Below are 20,290 nucleotides of genomic sequence, written 5' to 3'. Positions count from 1 at the left end.
CAATTCTTTTTCTATTTTTCTTTTGCTTTTTTTTTCTTTTTTTCTCTTTTTTTGGCAATTCACAACGCACACTAAAAGATAAAATCAATGCCATCCAGAAGAAAAAATACTGAAAAAATTGCATAATTTGACTTTTTGGTAAATTTGCCCCAAGATGTGGGTAAAGAAAAATTTTAAGGCAATGAATGAAAAAGAAAAAAAATGTTGTATAGGTGTCAAACAAGGATATTAAGGGATATGGTCTTTTCAATAATTTTGTCCCAAGAAAGAAATTGGAGAGGTTTAGGCTTTATGAAGAAACATGAGTAGTGATGTGTTTGGAATAGTTTTAACACTTATCAAATTGTAAATATCTAGAATCTATAAGAAAGAGCCTTATGTATTGGCTTCCAAAGAAATTTTCAAACAAGATTTTTCAAACTTCATTGCTCATAACCTTAATAAAGATCATTGACTTGGAAATCTTTTTTTATCAAGTGAAAGTTAGGATCATGGGACTTGAGAAGTCAAGTTTTGTGATGGTGTGGTGTGCAATTGAATTGGAGTATGAAATGGTAAGTGAAACAACTGGGTATATTCATTCTTGATAGTAATCACTCATTTTCTTAAGATTGTTTTCACAAAAATTTTTCTTTAAAAAGAACATTTTTCAATCATGGAAAGAAATCATGTGCATTTTTATTGTCAAACGATCTTAAATTAAAAACATATATACAAATACCTATAAGTAAATCATAATGAAAAAAAAAATTCATATTCATGTACTAAAATTACCCCAAACAAATGAAATAACATACATATAAAAACATCTACATGAATAAAAATGTGTACGTAAATACATGTATGCAATGCATTCATATTCACAACTATTTACAAAATTGAAAAGGCAAAGATTACCCCAAACAAATAATATAATATGCATACAAAAATGTATATATAAGTATATAATGCATAATAACAACAAGAATTCACAGTCACAATTATGCACAAAACTGAAAATGCAAAGATTTTCCCAAGCCAATAAAATAATGTACATACAAAAATGGATAAAAATTTATATGTAAATACATGTATGCAATACATAATGAAAAACAAGAATTCATATCCAAAACTATTTACAAAATTGAAAAGGCAAAGAATTTTTCAAACAAATGAATTAATGTACATACAAAAATGTTTACATGGATAAAAATGTATATGCAAATACATGTATGCAATATATAGTGAAAAACAAGAATTTATATCCATAACAATGTACAAAATTGAAAAGGCAAAGAATTTTCCAAACAAATGAATTAATGTACATACAAAAATATTTACATGGATAAAAATGTATATGCAAATACATGTATGAAATACATAGTGAAAAATAAGAATTTTTATCCACAATTATGTACAAAATTGAAACGGTAAATGAAATAATACATATACAAAAATGTTTACAAGTATGCAATATATAGTAAAAACAAAAATTCATACTCACAACTATGTAAAAAACTTTAAAATATACTCTTTAATTTACAATTAAGCATTCACACATTTTAATATATAAAAAAGTGAAATGGAATAATGCATGTATGCAAGAATGCAATAAGAAGGATTTAAGGATGTAACTACATGTATATAAAAAAAAAAAAAAAGGTTACTAAAGATAATGTATATAAGGAAAAATATAAAGGGTTAGAATGCACATAATATATATACAAGAAACAACATATAAATTTATAAGCAGAATAAATATCCCATCATATGTCATATTTTGGGTTTTCTAGTAAGGAAAAGGGCAGGGCTCAAACTTATGTTCAGATCCTTATGATTTATTTACATGCTGGGTTTAAAGGTTTGACAATCTAAGGTTCCCAAATTGTTTCCTACATCATTGTCCATTATATACTAGTAAGCCATCCCAATCCTTACCCACTATTATAAGCTCAAACGAAAAAGATTCAATTTGAGTGAAAGTTTTCACTAGTTCACACTGAAGTTATCACCTCACAATAGTGTAGATACATGTTCCCTCTTAATAAAGGATAAAACTCAGGTTAAGAGCTTATACATGAATGCCAGAGTGGTATGTGTAAAGGGATATCCCAAATAATCAAATAAATTAATGCACATAAAAAATTAAAATCTACAAAACAAGAAAACAAAAACAAATAGGTTAGTAATATGAAAATCACAAATTATTACATAATAAAACCATCAAAGTAAGGCTTAATATAACACATAACTAACTAATGTCTTAACTCTTTAATATCTCCAGTAGAGTCCCAAACTGTCATAACGTTTAGGTTAGGAAAACCTACCCATTAGACACAAAAATCATAGAGTCACCACAAATCTTTTTTACCTAGGAGTGATTGGCCACATCTATGAATCTATCCTTTTTAAGGTTCTTCTAAGTGTAAACTAAAGATCCCTAAAAAGAATAGGTTCCAATTTACATCATCAAAAACTAAGCTTTGCAAGTTGGTTACATGCAAGGAAGGTATTAGCACCCATTTATGCCCAAAATTGGTATCAAGTTAATTATGTGTTACCTTACCTAAGCCTTATCAAAGATGATTTTATCATGCAAATAAATCAATTTCAATCCTTTTATTTATTTACAAAACATAGTGGTAGAAAAATTCTATCAAAATATCAAGCAATTATGCAATAATGAAATAAATATACCATGCAAAAATCGGCATGCAAATATAATACTATAACTCATTCCAAATATCATATAACAATATCATGCCTAAATCATGATAAAACATTCATGCAAGAATGTCATGCAAATATATTAATTATCATGCAATAATAACAATCATGTAAATATATTATATCATGCAAATATAAAATACCACACAAATATATTAATAACCATTCATATAATCATGAAATCAAATATAAGCACACAAATATAATCATGCAATTATACAAACAATAAATATAGAAACATGCAATCAAATATCATTCAAATATAATATTAATCATGCAATAAATATAAAATCATGCAATAATAATAAATAAATAAATAACCATGCAAATAAACATATTAATAATCATACAATCACACGAATAAATAAATTAATAATCATGCAATTAAATATATAAACATGTAATAAACATGCAATTTAATATATAATCATGCAAATAATAATATATAAATTATGCAAATAAATATGCAATTTAATATATAATCATGCAAATAATAATATATAAATTATGCAAATAAATATGCAATTTAATATATAATCATGCAAATAATAATATACAAATCATGCAAATAAACATGCAAAAATAAATACCATATAATAAATATAAAAATAAGAATAAGCAATTAAATATTATAAAAGTTACGCAAAAATCATTAAAAAAAATGAAAGCAAACATTACCTTAATGGACCACAGGTTTCAACAAATTTTTACCTTTCAAAAATTGATACTTCTTATTATAAATATTAGCCTTCCTTCCAAAAGCTCCAACTATATCTTCTTGTAAAATTTTTTTGCTTAATTGCTTTTTCCTTGTTGATTCAAAACCTTTGCCCAAATTTTCTCTCTTTTCAATGACCTTTATCTAATTTTGAAGTCAATTCTGTTAGGCCCCACCTTTTGATCACAAATTCAAGGTCCTTATATAAGGATTGAATCCTTTTCAATTTGAAAGAAATTAATTCAATCGAATCTAAGATTTCTCTCTAAATTTTATTCTCTGTGTAATATTCCCTTTTTCAATAAATTGAGCTCCAAGTCTTTCCAAAATTATTCTACCATTAAAGTTAAATTTTGAGATAGAATTAAAGAGTTGAATTTTTTTTTTTATTTTTACCAATTGACTTTTACTCTTTTGACTAAAAAAACAAAAATTAGACTAAAAATTAAACTAAAAAATTAAAATACAAATAAATTTTAGGGCTTAATCTTTAGGCTCAAAATTCACTTTTCCAATTAAGGCCTAATTGCACAATCCAAATCAAAATTTAAAGCCAAATGAAATTTAAAAAATCCTTAGAAAAAATGGGGTGTCTATAATGCCAACATTTTGTGTGGACTTAGACTGGAAATTCCCTTCTTGTATATCTAAGTAAGCGTAAAACACTCTAACATAATGGATACTCAAAAGAACAACTAAAAGGCACTCAAAAGTAAGGAAGGATAGAAGATAAAAGAAATGCTGAAAATGTTGTAACTTCTATTACTTAAGTGTTTTTGTTTATCAAATAAGGGTGGGGAAACCCTCTATTTATACTTGAAGCTCCCATGAATCAATGGCCAAGATTGAATCAATCCAATGGCTATTATAAAGTCTAAGATTAATAGGAAATTACACGAGATTACATTGAAAAGTTCAAAGTTTGTAGGGAACTATCCTAGCCCATTAGTGTCTAGATCCTTCTATAAGGTTACTTCAGCATTTGGGCCTGTTGGAGCTTGGTTTGCTACACCTAGGCTTGGTGCACCCAAGGCCCTTTTATAAGTGATTTCCTTGGCCTAGGGAGTTTATGTAAGCGGGCTTTATGTTTGTTGCAAGCCCAAGGCCTGAACCCTCTTGATTGATCCTACTCATGGCATTTGGGCCCCAGGTATGGCTACACAGGTTGTAACACTCTCCCTCACCTAATCTCATGACAACTTTTTTATGTCCTCTGAGTGGAACTATTTGATTTGGTGTTTAAACTACCAAAGATCCTCAGTTGGTTCCTAACTAGCTTCATTGTTAAGAAGTCACTTTCATTGCACCAAGTACTTATATCTTGGTCTATAATTCGACCACCTCAAAACCCTATTAGCTAATATGCACTTGACCTTTTTGTCATATGAGGCCTCATCTCCGTAGGTGCATGCTATGACTCTGCCCATGCTAGATCCTTTTGATTCTTATGAAATGGTTTTAATATGTTGACATGGAAAACTTGGTGCACCTTGGGCTTTAATGGTATTTTAGCTTGTAAGCTACTTTGCTTACTTTTTTTAGAACTATGAAAGCTCTCTTATACCTTTGAACTACGCCCTTTTGCATGCCCCTATGGCGTAACCCCAAGTGTAGCTTCACCATCACCAAGCCCTCAACTTGTTACTACACATCTCATTTCTTATGATATGCTCACATCTTGCTTTTCTTTGCTAATTTGTGTAGATAGATTCGAGCAAGGTCTACTTGTTCTTGAAAAGTCTTGGCAAACCTGTTTGCCACTAGATTAAGTCCTGTGTAGCCCACTGCAATAGTTTTTGGAGTGTGTGGCTGCTATCCTATCACAATTTTAAATGAATTCTGGTGTGGCACTAACATAGTACCTGAGGTAGACCTTCAATAATCTATTAACACTCTTGATCTACCTATTAGTTTTTGGATGCATGTTGGTGGAAAAGTTTAGGCCTGAACATAATAGCTTGAAAAACTATATCCAGAACCACTTTGTATAATGCCCGTCCTAATCATTAACAATGGTTTGTGGTATGCCCCAATACTTCATCACATTCTTCAAAAACAAATGGGTTGCCTTCTCGGCTAGTCACTTTTTAGTTGCTGGAATCAAAGTCTCACACTTAGAAAATCTATCCACCACTACTGTAATGTTCTTATACCCCTCTGTTTTGGGTAGTTTAACTACGAAATTCAACAAAATGATCTCCCACGTGCACTATCGAATAGACAATAACTCCAAGAGAGTAGTTGGTGACTTTGACTCTATCTTGGTTTATTGGCACACAAGATAAGTTTTCACATAAGCCTTGATGCCATTTTATACGTAAAACCAATAGTATCAGTCTTGCACTAATGCTAAGGTGCAGTGCACACCAAGGTGGCTAACCCAACTTGAATCATGGCATTCCTATATAACTTTCCTATGAAAACCTCCATGCTGTGGCACAAATGTCATAACAATTTTAAAGGCCATAAGACAAATTTTAAAAAGTTTTAAAACATAGGGAGTTGCCACCAATCTTTTTTAGTTAGTTGTGATTAACCACCTAAAAATTTATCCTTTTTAATAAAACAATAAAATGAGTTTGAAGTTTATTAAAAAAAAATTTTTGTTTACAAAAAATAAAGCTGGGTTTGGAGTATAATTATGCGTACGAAGGATTAGTACCCCCACAACGCCCATTTTAAAAATGTACCAATTGATCACATGTTGTCTTAATATTAAGAAAAATAGTCTTAATTCTAATATTTAAAAATGATTCATTCAAATTTCATTTTTGTGAAAATCTTTTTTCTTTTTCCATTTATAAAAAAAATCTTTTATTTAGAATTAAGATAAAAATCTTTAGTATCGAAATATTTTCTACTTCTCTAATATCTAGGCAAATTTTTAAAAAATATTTTTCTATTTAGGATTTGCATAATAATCTACAAAATCTAGACTTAATATTCATTTATGAAGAATAATTATTGAAAAGCCCTCTAATATCTAGGTAGGGTTTCAAGAATTATTTTTATTTAAAAATATTAGTTTTTTTATTTAATTAAAATAGTTCTCCAAAAACCATCATTTATTAATCTTTTAAAGCAATGAAATGCAAGCACATATCATATGAAGTAGATATATGATATGAATACAAATTAAAATGCAGACAACTAATTAAATTCATCTAATACATATTTTAAATTTTTATTTATTTATTTATGAATAAAATAAAAATCTTTAGTTTTTTAATATTTCTTAATTCTCCAATATCTAGATGAAATTATGAAAAGTTTTTCTCCACTTAGAATGCTCATAATATTCTTCAAAATCTAACATAATATTCCTTCATAAAAAGTAATTATTAAGAAGCCTTCTAATATTTGGGAAAGGTCTCAACAATTATTTTTACATAGGAATATTAACCATTATATATATATAAATTAATTTTCAAAATTATCACTTACAAATTCACTTTTTTTTTATTTATGGGAATAATGCAACATAAGATAAATAAATTATGCAAATACAAACAATTAACCAACTTAACCTATCTTATATGCATTTAACCCTATCAACAAGCCTATTTAAACACCAAGGACCAAATTATCAAGATTAAGAAAAATAGTCTAGGTTGGATCCAATAGAACCGAGTCGAGCTAATAGGATCAACAGGTAAAATATTTTTTTCTTCAAAATCCTAAACTAACCGAACTTCTCTAATTTTTCTTTTTTTTTCCTTAAAAACTCTTCCCCCTTTTTTGACTTTCTTCCTTTCTTATTTTCTCTATATTTTTCTTTCTTTGTTTTTTTTTTATTTTTTTTCTTTTTCTTTTTTTTGTTTGTTTTCTCTCTCTTTCAGATGTCAACAGCTTCTTTTCCTCTCTTTTCTTTCTTTTTTCTTTCATTCTCTTTTTTTTTTCTTTTTCTTTTTTTTCTTCCCTTTCGTTGATTTTAAATGCCAAATGACTTTTTTCTTTTTTTTTCTTTCTTCTTTTTTTTTTTTTTTGCTTTTTTCCCCTTTCTTCTTTCCTTCACCGAACACCCAAACTCCCTCACTAACCTACCAGCTCCTCCTCAACCAAACACTACCTTCTTTCTTTTTTCTTTTTTTAAAAGTTTTCTTCTACTGGTTCCTTTCCAAGTTGGTGAGGATTATGGTATTGTATCTTGATTTTTTTTTTAGTGAGTTTTAGAAGAAATGAGATGATTTTTAGTTAATTGTATTTATTTTTTGGGTATGGTTTCCAATTTTTTACTTGTTTTGGCAGTGAGATTGGGGTTAATAGTGATTTTTTTTTTTAGCTTTGTTGGATGGTTCTAATGGTATTTTTTCCTAGTTGTCGAGATTTTTTTTTCTTTGCTTTTTGAGATGGACAAAGTGGGGGTTCTTTTTTAGTGTTTCAATTTTGTCCTATTTCCAGAAGACTCCCCTTTCTTTTATTGTCAAATGGCTTTACTTGATAGCATAATGTTGCAATTGTAACTCTTGTTGGCTGCTGGTTTTTTTTTTATTATAATGTCTTACTAAATTTGTGTAAAATTTAGAAGGGTAAAAACTAAGGTTGACTAGAATGGTAAGGCAAATTGAGGGAAGGAAAAGTTGAATTTTAAGGAAGAGGAAAAGTAGAAAGGTTGTTACTGGCAGCCAACCTTATTATCTGTGTTTTTTTTTTACTCTAAAAATACGTTTAGGCTTTAGGCTTGCAAAGATAAATGTAAGCTTTTATTGGCTTTTGGGCTTCTAGGCCTATATCAAGAATTTAAACCAAAAATTAGATTGGGCATCAAAATTGAATTTGGGCTTAGAAATGAATTTTAGGCTTAAGCAATCAACTGAGACTATTATTAGACCCTAAGCCCAATTAACTTAAAATTGAATTGATCAGGCTTCAATCCACATAAGGTAAACCCAAATATTTAACACAAAATCAAAATAAGCCTAGTCAAATCAAAATATTCAAATCCCTTTAAATTATTATGTCCAAACTAAAATCAAAATCAAATACAATAAAATCATCCTGAATAAAATTAGGTATCGACAACAAACAACCTATTTCCTTGGATGTAAAACAAGTCATCCTGCAACTAAAAACGTATGGTTTTACCTTGCCACGCATACTTCATAAGTGTCTTAGCTGTAAGATCATAGGCCAATTCCTCTTTAATACACGACACCAGGAAACCTTCAGGTTAACTAATGATGGCAAGCATTGCTTTTCTACTGAGTGCATTAGCCAATAATTTTGCCTTCCCTATTTTGAACTTTATGCTAAAATCAAATTCTGTAAGAAAATCTTGCCATCTAGCCTACTTGGGGGACAACTACTTTTGAGTCTAGAAGTAGCTTATCGCAACATTGTCTTTTCTAACCACAAATTTGGATCCCAATAGGTAATGTCTCCATGTGCGCAAATAATGTACTATGTTGTCATCTCCTTCTCCTAGACCGTGTATATACGATCAATCTCATTGAGCTTTTGGCTCTCAAATGCGAAGGGATGATTTTCTTGCATCAACACCCCTGTAATTGCAAAGTCTAATGTGTCCATATACACCTTATATGACTTAGTGTAATTTGACAAAGCTAGCACAGGCTCTTCTATCACCACACACTTTAGTCGATCAAAGGCTTATTGGCACTCCTGACTCCAATCTTACACTCTCTCTTTCTTGAGCAAGTTCGTCAATGGTGTGGCGATGGTAGAATGGCTTTTAATGAAGCATCTGTAGTAGTTCACCAACCCAAGGAATGATCTCAGTTCCATGACCTTGGTTGGTGACTCTCAATCTAGTATGGCCTAGATCTCAATAGAGGCAAAACTAAAAACTAAAAACTTTTTCACCTTTTTTAGTCATTGATTTTGATAGATGCAAAGAGATACAAGTGAGAAAAAAAAAAAAGAGTTAATCTCATCTTAAAGCTGTTAAAATCAATGGTTAGAAAAAAAATGTAAAACTTTTTCATATTAGTTGATCTCTCCCTATAAAAATTATGTGAAATATGAAATTGACAAATTAAAACAATTATCAAAATACACTAGATATAGCTGGTTTTTCCTTTTTTTAATTTTTTGCATCACACTATGGCTTACCCATAACTATATTTGGTTTGTTTCACATCATACTTTCTTTTTTCATTTTTTTTTCAAAATTATCCATTTCTGCCCTTCTCTTCAATCCTATTAAAATGGAGAGGAGAAGAATAGCCAATTTGAAATAAAGCATTGATTTGGGGTTACTACATGAAATAAGGGATTTTCTTTTTCAAAATTTTTTTGAGAAGATTCGTAATGCTATGAAATCACATCACAATCATTGTGATTCAAAATTTTATTTTTGAAATCAGAGTTGTTAATTTTATTGAAAGACCTATAATGTAACAACTCAACTACAGATTGCAGCAGCCTTTAATAAGAATAACAATAGCAAAAGTCATAGTAAGATTAACAATAGCAAAAGTCATACTATCAGAGATCATATCTAAAAACATGAGGTGGAAATTGAACATATCAGTTCTAAACTAATATTTGCAGATCATATGACCAAAGCTTTACCAACTATTGTCCGCATTCAAGTAATTGAGGACAATAGTATTTAATCACGTTAATATAGATATATGAATTAATCTACGTACGTGTATTTTGTTAAAAAATAAAATAATGAATTTACTCATAATTATCTAAAACTAATTGCATCTTTGATTGTGGGATGCAAATTCAAGGAATCGCTTTGGAAAAAAGTCTTACTAAAGTAGCCTATAAATATGTATCAATTATCATGTGATAAAGCTAAACCATCAAACTAAACTATAAGTGTATTAAGTAAAATAAGGCTTTAAAGTGTCAGGCATAAACTAGGATTTTTTTTTTTTAAATTGATGTTTTCACAAAATTTAATATTTTAACAACAATAATTAAATAAATATATTTTAATTTTAAAATTAGATATGACTCTTCTTTTTTTTCAATATTAAATGGAGAGTTTTATTGATAGTCAAATGAAAAATCATATCATCACAAATAAATCTATAATTATTCTTTTAATGCTAAAAATTTTTTTGTTTTTATTTTTTTGCCTAACAATAATTTTTTATTTACAACTCTGACATAATACTGTTTAGATTTCTTTTATATTTATGCGTGATTTAATCTAACCATAAACAGAATTCTCCATTTAATATTAAAAAAGGAAAAAAGCCAAATCCTTAAAAATTAGGCACCATTTGACCATTTAGTATAATAATAGATGCATGAATTTATTACTAAAAAATAGGTTTGAATCTTTTCTTTCCCAAATCAAAAAATAAAACATAAAAAAAGATTTGACAATCTCTACGACTTACATTTTTCGTCGGGAGCTTTTATTTGCACTCTATTTTTTGTTTTTTACACTCAAATTTCATTTTCGGAAGAGTTTAAATAAGAAGAGTTTACGGAAGTCATATTTACATTTTCGGATATATATTTTTGATAAATTAAAATATTTATCGGATCTATATATGATAATTTAATATAATTACTAAATATACATATTCAAAAAGTGTTTTAACTTTAAAATATATATATTTTATTAATTTTTTAATTTTTTAATTAAAATTACAAATGAAATGATTTACTTTATCATTTATTTGGCATCTTTCATCTCAATTATTTTTTTTTTATCTATGTATCTATTTTCATAATGTACAAGATAAGAGGAATAATTTTAATGATTTAAGGTTTGTGATGTAACCAATTTTGAGAAAAAAAAAAAAGAAATGGGTGTATTTGTTAAAAAGTAATTAAATAATTTCACTAAGTGATAATATAATTTTATAATAAGAATGGGATATGAAAAGAAAAAAATGAAGTGTAAATAAAAACTCCCTTGTTTGTCCAAGTAGATTAATAGTATATTCCATTTATTTCTTTTTTTTATTATCTTTTTTTTAAATGATTCAAAATTATTACGCTTACGAGACGTTTGATTGACGGAATGGAAAAAAAAGGAATGGAATTGATATTATGTGAGAATAGTAAAAAAGAAAAATAAAATAGAATAATTATTATGATATGTATTTTATTGGAATAAAATATAGAAAAAATTAGTATTAATATGTTTGGTTAGTTCAAAGAATATTATTAGTATAAGTTTAAAAAGTTATTTTATTTTTTTATTAAATTAATTATAATTTATTATAAAATAATAGTAATCATAATTAATTAATAAAGTAATTATTAATTAATTCAATTATCTCTCATTATTAATTATTAATTAATTATAATTTATTATAAAATAATACTAATCATAATTAATTAATAAAGTAATTATTAACTAATTCAATTATTTCTCATTATTAATAATTAATTAAAACAAAATTAATCATAATTAATTATTATGATATTAATTAATGGAATTGATATTATGTGAGAATACTAAAAAGTAAGCATAGAATAGAATAATTTTTATGATACGTAGTTTGTTGGAATAGAATATAGTAGGAATTAGTATTAATATGATTGGTTAGTTCAAAGAATATTATTAAAATAAGTTTAAAATATTATTTTACTTTTTTATTAAATTAATTATAATTTATTATAAAATAATATTAATCATAATTATTTAATAAAAGTAATTATTAATTAACTCAATTATCTCTCATTATTAATATTAATTAATAATAATTAAATAAAAGAAAATTAATCATAATTAATTATTAAAAATAAAATTAATCCAATAGAATTTAAAAAATTATTAATTAATAAAAATTAATAAAAAACTTCTATTTTTTCTTTTTTTGTCCTTTTTCTTTCCTTTCCTTTTTTTTCTTTTTTTTCTCTCTCCTCCCAATTTCTTCGCTATTCCCTTTCTCTCTCTAAACCCAAAAATCAAAGCTTCTCTCAAAAATTTCACCAGCCCTGTCGACCACCATTGATCGGCGCCGGCAACAATCACCTGCCGCCATTGATCGACGAAAATTTCAACCAACTTTTACCTGCGTGCTAATCTCAACGTCCTTTTCACCGATACCCACTTGGTTTTTCCGAAAATAGCCTAGAAAAACCTATATCTAGCCTCTAAGCTCACGATTTTCATTCTAAAAAACGTCATCCTCCGTCGTTCCAAACCACCTGAAGATGAAATATGTCTCTCTTCTCACCTAGATCTTCCACCTGGTAGGCATAACCCTTCAACCACTATCAACTTCCTCCATTCTTTCTTTCTCTCATTCATTTCGGTCTTTTTTTTTTTTGCTTTTTTTTTATTGTGCGTGCTATTTGATGATTTTCTAACCAGTTATGGTAATCAGAGTGTTGCCACCAATCAAATCGAATGATTTTATGTTTGGGGTGTTTTTTTTTAAATTATTAAAATATTGGAGTAAAATGGGATTTTAAAGATATTTTGATTTTATGAGATTTGTGAAAAAGTGCTGCGAAATGCATCGTCACCATTTTCTCTTCACGCTCCAGTTTTTTTTTTTTTGTAAAAAAATATATTTAATTATCTTTTTTTCACACAAATCTATGAAAATTAATTTCTGAAAAATTTTAAAATTTTACGAAAATTTATTTTCGAGTCGAAAGTTATAAATCACACTTAAATATTTTAACATGAAATATTATGAAATCAAATATGAAATGAAACAAAAAATAAAAAAAAAATAAATAATTTATCTTTGCTTTTATAATTTTTTTTACTTCAAATAAGTGAAATTTTTAAGTGTTTTTTTAATTTTAAGAATTTCTAATCTTTTTTTTATTTTTTTATTTAATTTCGAACTTAATTTTATAAAATTTTGTGTTAAAATATTTTAATGCATTTAACACTTTCGAAAATAAATTTTCATAAAGTATTAAATGTTTCCAAAAATGAATTTTTAAAAACTTTTAAGGTTTTTCAAAAATTTATTTCTAAAAACTTGTTTAAAAGAGAAAAGTAATTAAGGAATTTCATTTATAAAAAAATTTTTAAAAAAATTGAAGTGTGAGAGAAAAGGTTGAAATACATTTAGCAATACTTTTTGTGAAATTGTAAATAATGGGTGTTCAAAGAGAATGACAATTCCGACTTTGACTGGAACTGGCCAATTGATCAAAATCTCCTTTAGTTCTCTATTTTTAAAGCGAACGATAGAATAAAATTAAGTTGCAGAAAACACAAGGAATAAAATATTCACCAAACACTTTGATAAATCTTTTATCTCTTTTGTATTCCAAAATTAAATTTTCATACATTAAAAACGTTAAAACATTAATTTTATAAAAAATTAAAAATTTTAATATTATATATATATATCATAATCTAAATTTTTTTTTAAATTCTGAAATTATAAAAATAATAATAATTTGAGACAGGAAAACCATTAGCTACATTGTGTCCGTCCATGCAGACACGATAACATAACCTGTAATGTAAATGAGTCAAATGCCGAGGAGAATAATTGTGTTTGCACGAAATAAGGTACAAACGAAATGAAAATTTTCATTTCATAATAGCAACAATAGAACATCGGTAGCAAGGCAAATTGGGAACAAACGAACTGATATTTAATAACAATGATGATTGTGGCATGTTGAAAGTTCAAAACCAATTGACTTACACTCACTCACAAACACCCACAAATACATAAAATTTTCAGATGCACGCCGCCTGCAAACACCTTCGTCTACAGACACGGTTTCAGTTTCACGACACATTCTATTAATCTTACACCAAATGTATAACATGTGATTCTTGAACCCCTTGATACTAACTCCTCAAATCTCAATATTTCACCAGATCACCTCCTCCACTCTACTTGAGTTGCCTTCGCTGCAAGATCAAACAAAAACAAGAGGTGTATTTATTAACATTTGAGACGAGCTATGAGTAAAACTTATACGAAATTCTAACCTAAAATCAGCATTTCATACCGTTTCCATCTCTGGATGACAACATAGATCTGTCGCTTTTGCTCCCTGCTTTCCCTGCATGAACTGGTCTCTGTGTCCTTGGTGACTGTGAGCTGATTTTGCTATTGGCTGAAGATGGCGAAGACTGGTGCCGAGTGAGGTTATTTTTGTCACCTCCATCTTGCCCAGATCGAGGAGAGCCTTGAAGTCTCAGCTTAGCCTTGGCAGATTCAGTTGCTGCCATGTAGCTTGGCAGTGCAGGACTGCTTTGAGGCCCATTCTCTATGCGATCTTGTTTTGCAGGATTAGAAGCTTTCCTAACAGACTTCTGATTCTCATTGTTCGCTGAATCGTCCTTCCTGTTCATCTCCACATTTATTATGGGAGTATTCTCATCCTTAACTGTCCTATCTATCAAAGGCTTCGAGTCAACAGCAGCAGGATCAGCATGCAATAAATCTGACGTCTCATTCATCCCTAATGGCGCCATCATAGTTTCAATGTCCCGTGATTTTGAAACTGTCACAGTCATCTCTTTTCTCATCTTCTCAGCTGAGCCATTCAATGTCACAGCAATCTCTTTCTTCATCTTCTCAGCTGATTTATTTACTGTTTCAATGTCAGGTGATTTTGACACTGCCACGGTCATCTCTTTTCTCATCTTCTCAGCTGTGCCATTCAATGTTACAGCGATCTCTTTCTTCATCTTCTCAGCTGATTTATTTACAGTCAAGGCCGCATCTTTCTTCATCTTCTCAGTTGAGCTATTTAATATAGCCGTCTCTTGTCTCATCTTCTCAGCTGAGCTATTTACTGTTATAGCCTTCTCTTTCTTCATCTTCTCAGTTGAGTTATTTATTGTCAAGGCCTTCATATTCTCCGCTGAGCTATTTACTGTGGCCATTTCTTTTCTCATCTTCTCGGCTGAGCTATTTACCGGCATGGCCATCTCTTCCTTCATCTTCTCATCTGAACTATTCACTGTCAAGACTGTCTCTTTATTTGTCTTCTCAGCCGAACTATTTAGGCTCTGTTCCACAATACCAAGATTAATAGTGCTTGAGACCTTTTCCAAACTTGCCTTTGGCTTCTCAAAGTCAGCATCTGGCTGCACTGAAATTTCTACTACAGGATTATTAACCTTTCTCAAGTTGCGTTTAACCTTTTCAAATTCATTTTGTGGGTTTTCCTGCACTAACTCAGCTGGATGGCTGGCAACTTTCCTCAGGTTATGCTTGGGCTTATCAAATTCAGAGGTTGCTTGTAGAGAAGGACCATCCAAATTTGCAGGAGGAATCCTGCGGACACTCCGTTTTGGTCGACCTGTATCCATTTCAATAGCTTGACTATTAGCCTGCTTCCTCTGCAATTTAGAGTCAGAGGTTTTCTTCGGTTGAGGAACAGGTTTCCAGAACCAGGATGCTGACCAGCGCTCTAACCAGTTCCAGACTGAATTTGGTTCCCCAGCATCAAAACAGAGGCGCAAAGGAATTACAGTAGGTGATGAAGCAACAAGCTAAAGAAACAAACCCAGCAGTCACTTGCCCAATTTGAAAGAAAAGGAAGGTAAAAGGAAAGGCACAAATGAAATGATATTCCAATTTAAGAAATCAAGTCTACTGATAGGGGATAGCTAACTATCAATCAATTGCCAAACACCTCTTAACACTCAATATTTTAGGTGCCACGAGAAACAAGACAGTTTTAGGTTTGATTACAATTGATGGATGCATACTGCCAAATGTGTCTTATGCGCAATATTTTGGGGGTCCACATTCAGATTTTCTTAAAGATACTACGAGAAATACCTATGCATGATCTAGTGACAGATAATATCAATCAAACTCCCAAACGTCTCTGATATGCAATACTTTTGGGTGCAACCAAAAGTTAGATGATATTTTTGAGCCTACTTAACATTAATGCAATGGAAGACTATGTATGAGCAAGAAGAGAAGTCAGCATGCTGAAGCTTCACTGAACAGGAATAAAATAGTAACTTTCATCTATTTCCACCATCGATTTAATTCATGGAGCAAAATGGAGTTTATCCCAAAACTAATATTAGAAAACTCAGCAAATGACCATATGAATGCCTGAATAAATCATGTGCAATTGCTTCTTCCACGGTACCAAGATATGAAGGATAAGCAAATCCTAAGGCCAGGTAATGTTTTCCCCATCAAAAGGAGCTTATAGATAAGGATAAAGCCATCAAAGCATAATAGACAGCATATGGAGTCATCTCTAGTGATGTGGCACAATATCAAGGTAAATTCTATTTATTTTCAATTTCATAAATAAGAAATACTGTAAGCACAACACCAGACATACCTTTTGAACAAAAGCACTTGCAGACAACTTTCCAATGCGTGCAGGCATATTAACTCCAAGAGAAACCACGAGCTTGCTCTCCTGCCAAACAACGAAATAAGGATTAAAGGCAAAAATAAGCTAGCTTACCTATTTCTTGAATAAATACAAATTTAATGCAGAAAGATTGAGGACAAAAGTTGAAGTACAAGTTCTTCACTTAAAAATTCATATATACTACTACATCCTGCTTATTGTGATTGCTGGAAGTAGAAGATTACAAACAAATGGCAAGGGGTTAGCTTCAAAAACATTTTCACCACTCAATTTAGATCTGAATACCCGAAGTATGTGATGTTAAATTTTGCTAAAACAACCTCAGGCGAAAGACCTCTTTTAACCATTCTCACTAAACTTGGTTGATGATGTGCAAGTCAATTCCGTTTACACCTGCACCATCTAAGGGCTGATACCTTTTTAATATATAAAAACCGAAAGTAGCAAAGTAGTAGGTACACCTAATAAATCTGAATGACAAGAATAGTGATTGTAAGATAAATTTCAATTATTAGCAACCAGAATGACTGCATTTCCTAAAAGTATTAACCAGATGAATCATGACTAGTAATTGGTCCATGATAGAGTTCTCAAAGAAATTACCAGAAGGTTCATTTTGCATTTTTTCTGCACTTCAAGACCACCATCAGAATGTCTGGCCATTACTCCACGAACATGTGATTGTAGCTTCACAATTCCCATCATACAGCACAAAGTAGTAATAGCTTGTCTCCTAACCAAGTGACCACGAATAAGTGCCTGCAGCCTTATAATGCCTTTGAGAGCCTGGAATGCCCGGCGAGCCTTCACATAATGAACTGATATCAGTGTAGGTATAATATCAACTAAAGGTTCTTCCTGGGCTATATAAACTATTTGAAAATTGATGGTAAGATTTCACAGACAATAGGAGAAGAATACCAGGTAACCCCTAAAAGCAGCCTGCGCCATGGTTGCCGCCTGTTCTTGCTTCATCCTTTCAGGATCATAAGGTGTATCTTGAAGGGCGGACTTCTGAGAATCTATGCCTCGACTCATTGGCACTGATATCCCGTCATCATGCAAGATATTTGCAGCTTCCTTGTTTTCCAATTCTAATTTCCTTTCATCTCTCTCATTGGCATATGGATTCAGCTGTGAAGAGAAGGGAGGAGACACAGCCACATTGGTTTCTGATGCCCTGGCCACAACCAACACCTCTCTTTCATTGACAACCTTCTGCAAATAACAGTCCCATTAAAAAACAGAAAGCATAGATTATTATTTTAGGATTGATGGGAGAAAGATGCCAAACCACTATTATTTTAATTAGTCGGTGCTAAAGAGTGAATAAATAGTACTCAGCAGAAGAACAATACGGCCGCATTAAGCTTACCACTGATGAAAACGGCAGCAAAGAATTAATCATAATTACAGGAAAGAATCATATATTCCCAAGTTCAAAGCATCAAAATAACCATGTTAAATGCAACAGCTCCCAAAGAACTTCCCAGGCAGCTAATATTTGAATCAGTTAATCATTTACTTTACAATTACTTAGTGTTAACTTTCTCTGTAGCGGGAACTAAGCCATCAAAAATAAACCAAACAACAGAGGAACCATCCCTAAACTGAACATTGTTTAGATATAAACTATGGAGAGAAACATGACAGTGGTTAAATCACAACATAAGAAGTTGGAAAAACAGAGTTTGCATTATTGGAAGGGGCAGTTTAAGAACTGCTCATGCCTCTCAATCCAAGATTGAACAACAAATCACAAGTTAATAAGCAACAAAGCAAAGTGTGGCTGAAAGAAATATCTAGATCAAGTTCTTTAATGCATCACTTCTTGAAATCAGCAAAACCCAATTGATAAAGGTACATCAGGAAATGGAATCCTAAGAAGCCATATCAAGTTCTTTTGATAGAAAATACATTCTCATCATGTCCAAATGGTTTAAAGGAAACAATTATAAGTACATCAGAGCATTACAAACAAGAATTTACTGCTGTACATAATCTTTGCATATATTTATATTTATATATATATATATATATATTTGAGAAGAGATTATTTTACACTAATGTAAAACTTTTTTGTTTTACCATTTTTCTAACCATTGATTTCAATAGATCCAAAAGATGAGATTAACAATTTTTCTCTTTTTGACTTATTTCTCCCATTCCTATTGAGATCAATGGTTAGAAAAAGATGTAAAACCTTTTAGTTTTACACTGGTGTAAATTGATCCCTTCTCTATATATTTATATAACATATATTTGTTGTTTAGTAGTAATTAGTAATAAATATTACCTCCCTTCCTTTAGGATAACTAGATTTGGAAGATTTCTTTCCAAAAAGCACAGTTTTAATCCATTTTCCCGGTGATTTTCCCATTACGCAAGATCAGGAGAAACTGCAAATACCGGTAATCGATTTTCAGCATCATTCTATGTGATAACAGCTTAAGAAAACATCAACCATAAATTCAACGAGCAACAAAAAGCAAAAAAAAAAAAATACAACGCCCAACGAAAGCAGAAATAAAAATAAAACAAGTTACTGTACAAAACGTCATATAAACAATTCTAAACGGAAAAAAAAATAAAAATTAGCAAAGCAAATTACTAGAAACAGCTAAGAATCCAACGACCTAACAAATTCAAAGCCAACTTTCAAAAAATTTAAGAAATTAAAGTTATTAACCCTGACATTTTACGATCTTCTGAAAACTGAAACCAAAAGGCAAGAGATATCGCGCCAAAAGAAAATATACAAACGAAAGCTCTTTTAAGAGTAACAAATTTACACTAGATCTGATACTTACCTCGCAAATGCAATGCTTTCGAAGCTCAAATCTACCATTCCTGGTTTTCAAAAACACCGAACCATGATTTTTTTTCAAAATTTTTCTTCTTTTAGAAATCGTAGAAAAAAAACTAAAAATATTTATAAAAAAAATCGAGAAAATGGAAAGCAAAATGTACCATGAAGAAGTTAGCCCAAGAGAGACGGAGTCAGCTTACAAGCAAATAAAGTAGAAGAAGAGAAAAATGAGAGTAGCCTTTGCACTGAATGTGAGGGAATTTCCAAAAATATACCTGAATTTGGAAATTATGAAAAAAATAACGGTACCTAATCTGGTGTAACCAATTTTAGTTAATGAGTTTGGATCAGATGTTTTAAACCGTTAGATGGAGATAGTGTTTTGGGATTGTCCCCGACAGGGAGTTTTGATTGTTGAGATTGAGAGGATTCTAGGCGTTGGAATAGGGGATGATTGGGATGAATAAATTCGGGAACAAGTGTCCACCTTGAGCTTCTGTATTCTGACGCATGTCCAAATTACGCTTCTGACCTTTTACCAGGAGCTTGTTGGCGTACGCGGGTTTTAATGGCTCGTGGTGAATATGAGCCGTTTGTGGTTAGCGGCAGATTCACGGGGAAAGGCAGTGGTGGTACGGTAAATGGAGTTTGAGGAGAGAAGGTGGAGAACGTGCACGAGAGCAACGCTGGAGGGAGAGGAGTAAAGAGAACATGGCAGGTTTGCCGCAAGCCGTAGAGTAGTGACTGATGAGTGAATGTAATTGACTTGTGTCAAAAAAAAAAAAAAAAATGAAACAAAGCACAAAGGGCCAAGAAAGAAGCAAGGAACCCAC

At 30.4% G+C, this 20,290-nt stretch overlaps 1 protein-coding gene and 1 pseudogene across 3 annotated transcripts; both read right to left on the bottom strand.

The window, feature by feature from the left end:
- LOC111289332 (uncharacterized) overlaps positions 1–14,083 on the bottom strand; it is a 24,082-nt pseudogene extending 9,999 nt beyond the window's left edge.
- Positions 13,912–20,290, bottom strand: LOC111289314 (protein IQ-DOMAIN 31-like). Of its 3 annotated transcripts, none has more exons than XM_022880255.2 (8): positions 19,619–20,290; positions 19,459–19,498; positions 18,945–19,047; positions 17,570–17,866; positions 17,252–17,452; positions 16,613–16,693; positions 14,300–15,794; positions 13,912–14,198 (listed from the first exon to the last, which is right to left on the bottom strand). In XM_022880255.2, the coding sequence occupies exons 3-8, from the start codon at positions 19,026–19,028 to the stop codon at positions 14,167–14,169; spliced, it is 2,190 nt and encodes a 729-aa protein (XP_022735990.2). In that variant the 5' UTR covers positions 19,029–19,047; positions 19,459–19,498; positions 19,619–20,290; the 3' UTR covers positions 13,912–14,166. The 3 variants fall into 3 exon arrangements, with proteins under 3 accessions (XP_022735990.2, XP_022736022.2, XP_022735998.2); XM_022880287.2 differs by having other exon boundaries at positions 17,570–17,863; positions 19,619–20,184; XM_022880263.2 differs by lacking the exon at positions 19,619–20,290 and having other exon boundaries at positions 19,459–19,592.

Source organism: Durio zibethinus, chromosome 17, assembly GCF_047325235.1.
Source record: "Durio zibethinus cultivar Kanyao isolate XHJ-2024 chromosome 17, ASM4732523v1, whole genome shotgun sequence".
NCBI classification, from domain to species: domain Eukaryota; kingdom Viridiplantae; phylum Streptophyta; class Magnoliopsida; order Malvales; family Malvaceae; genus Durio; species Durio zibethinus.
This window is presented reverse-complemented; position numbering and strand designations above follow the sequence as displayed.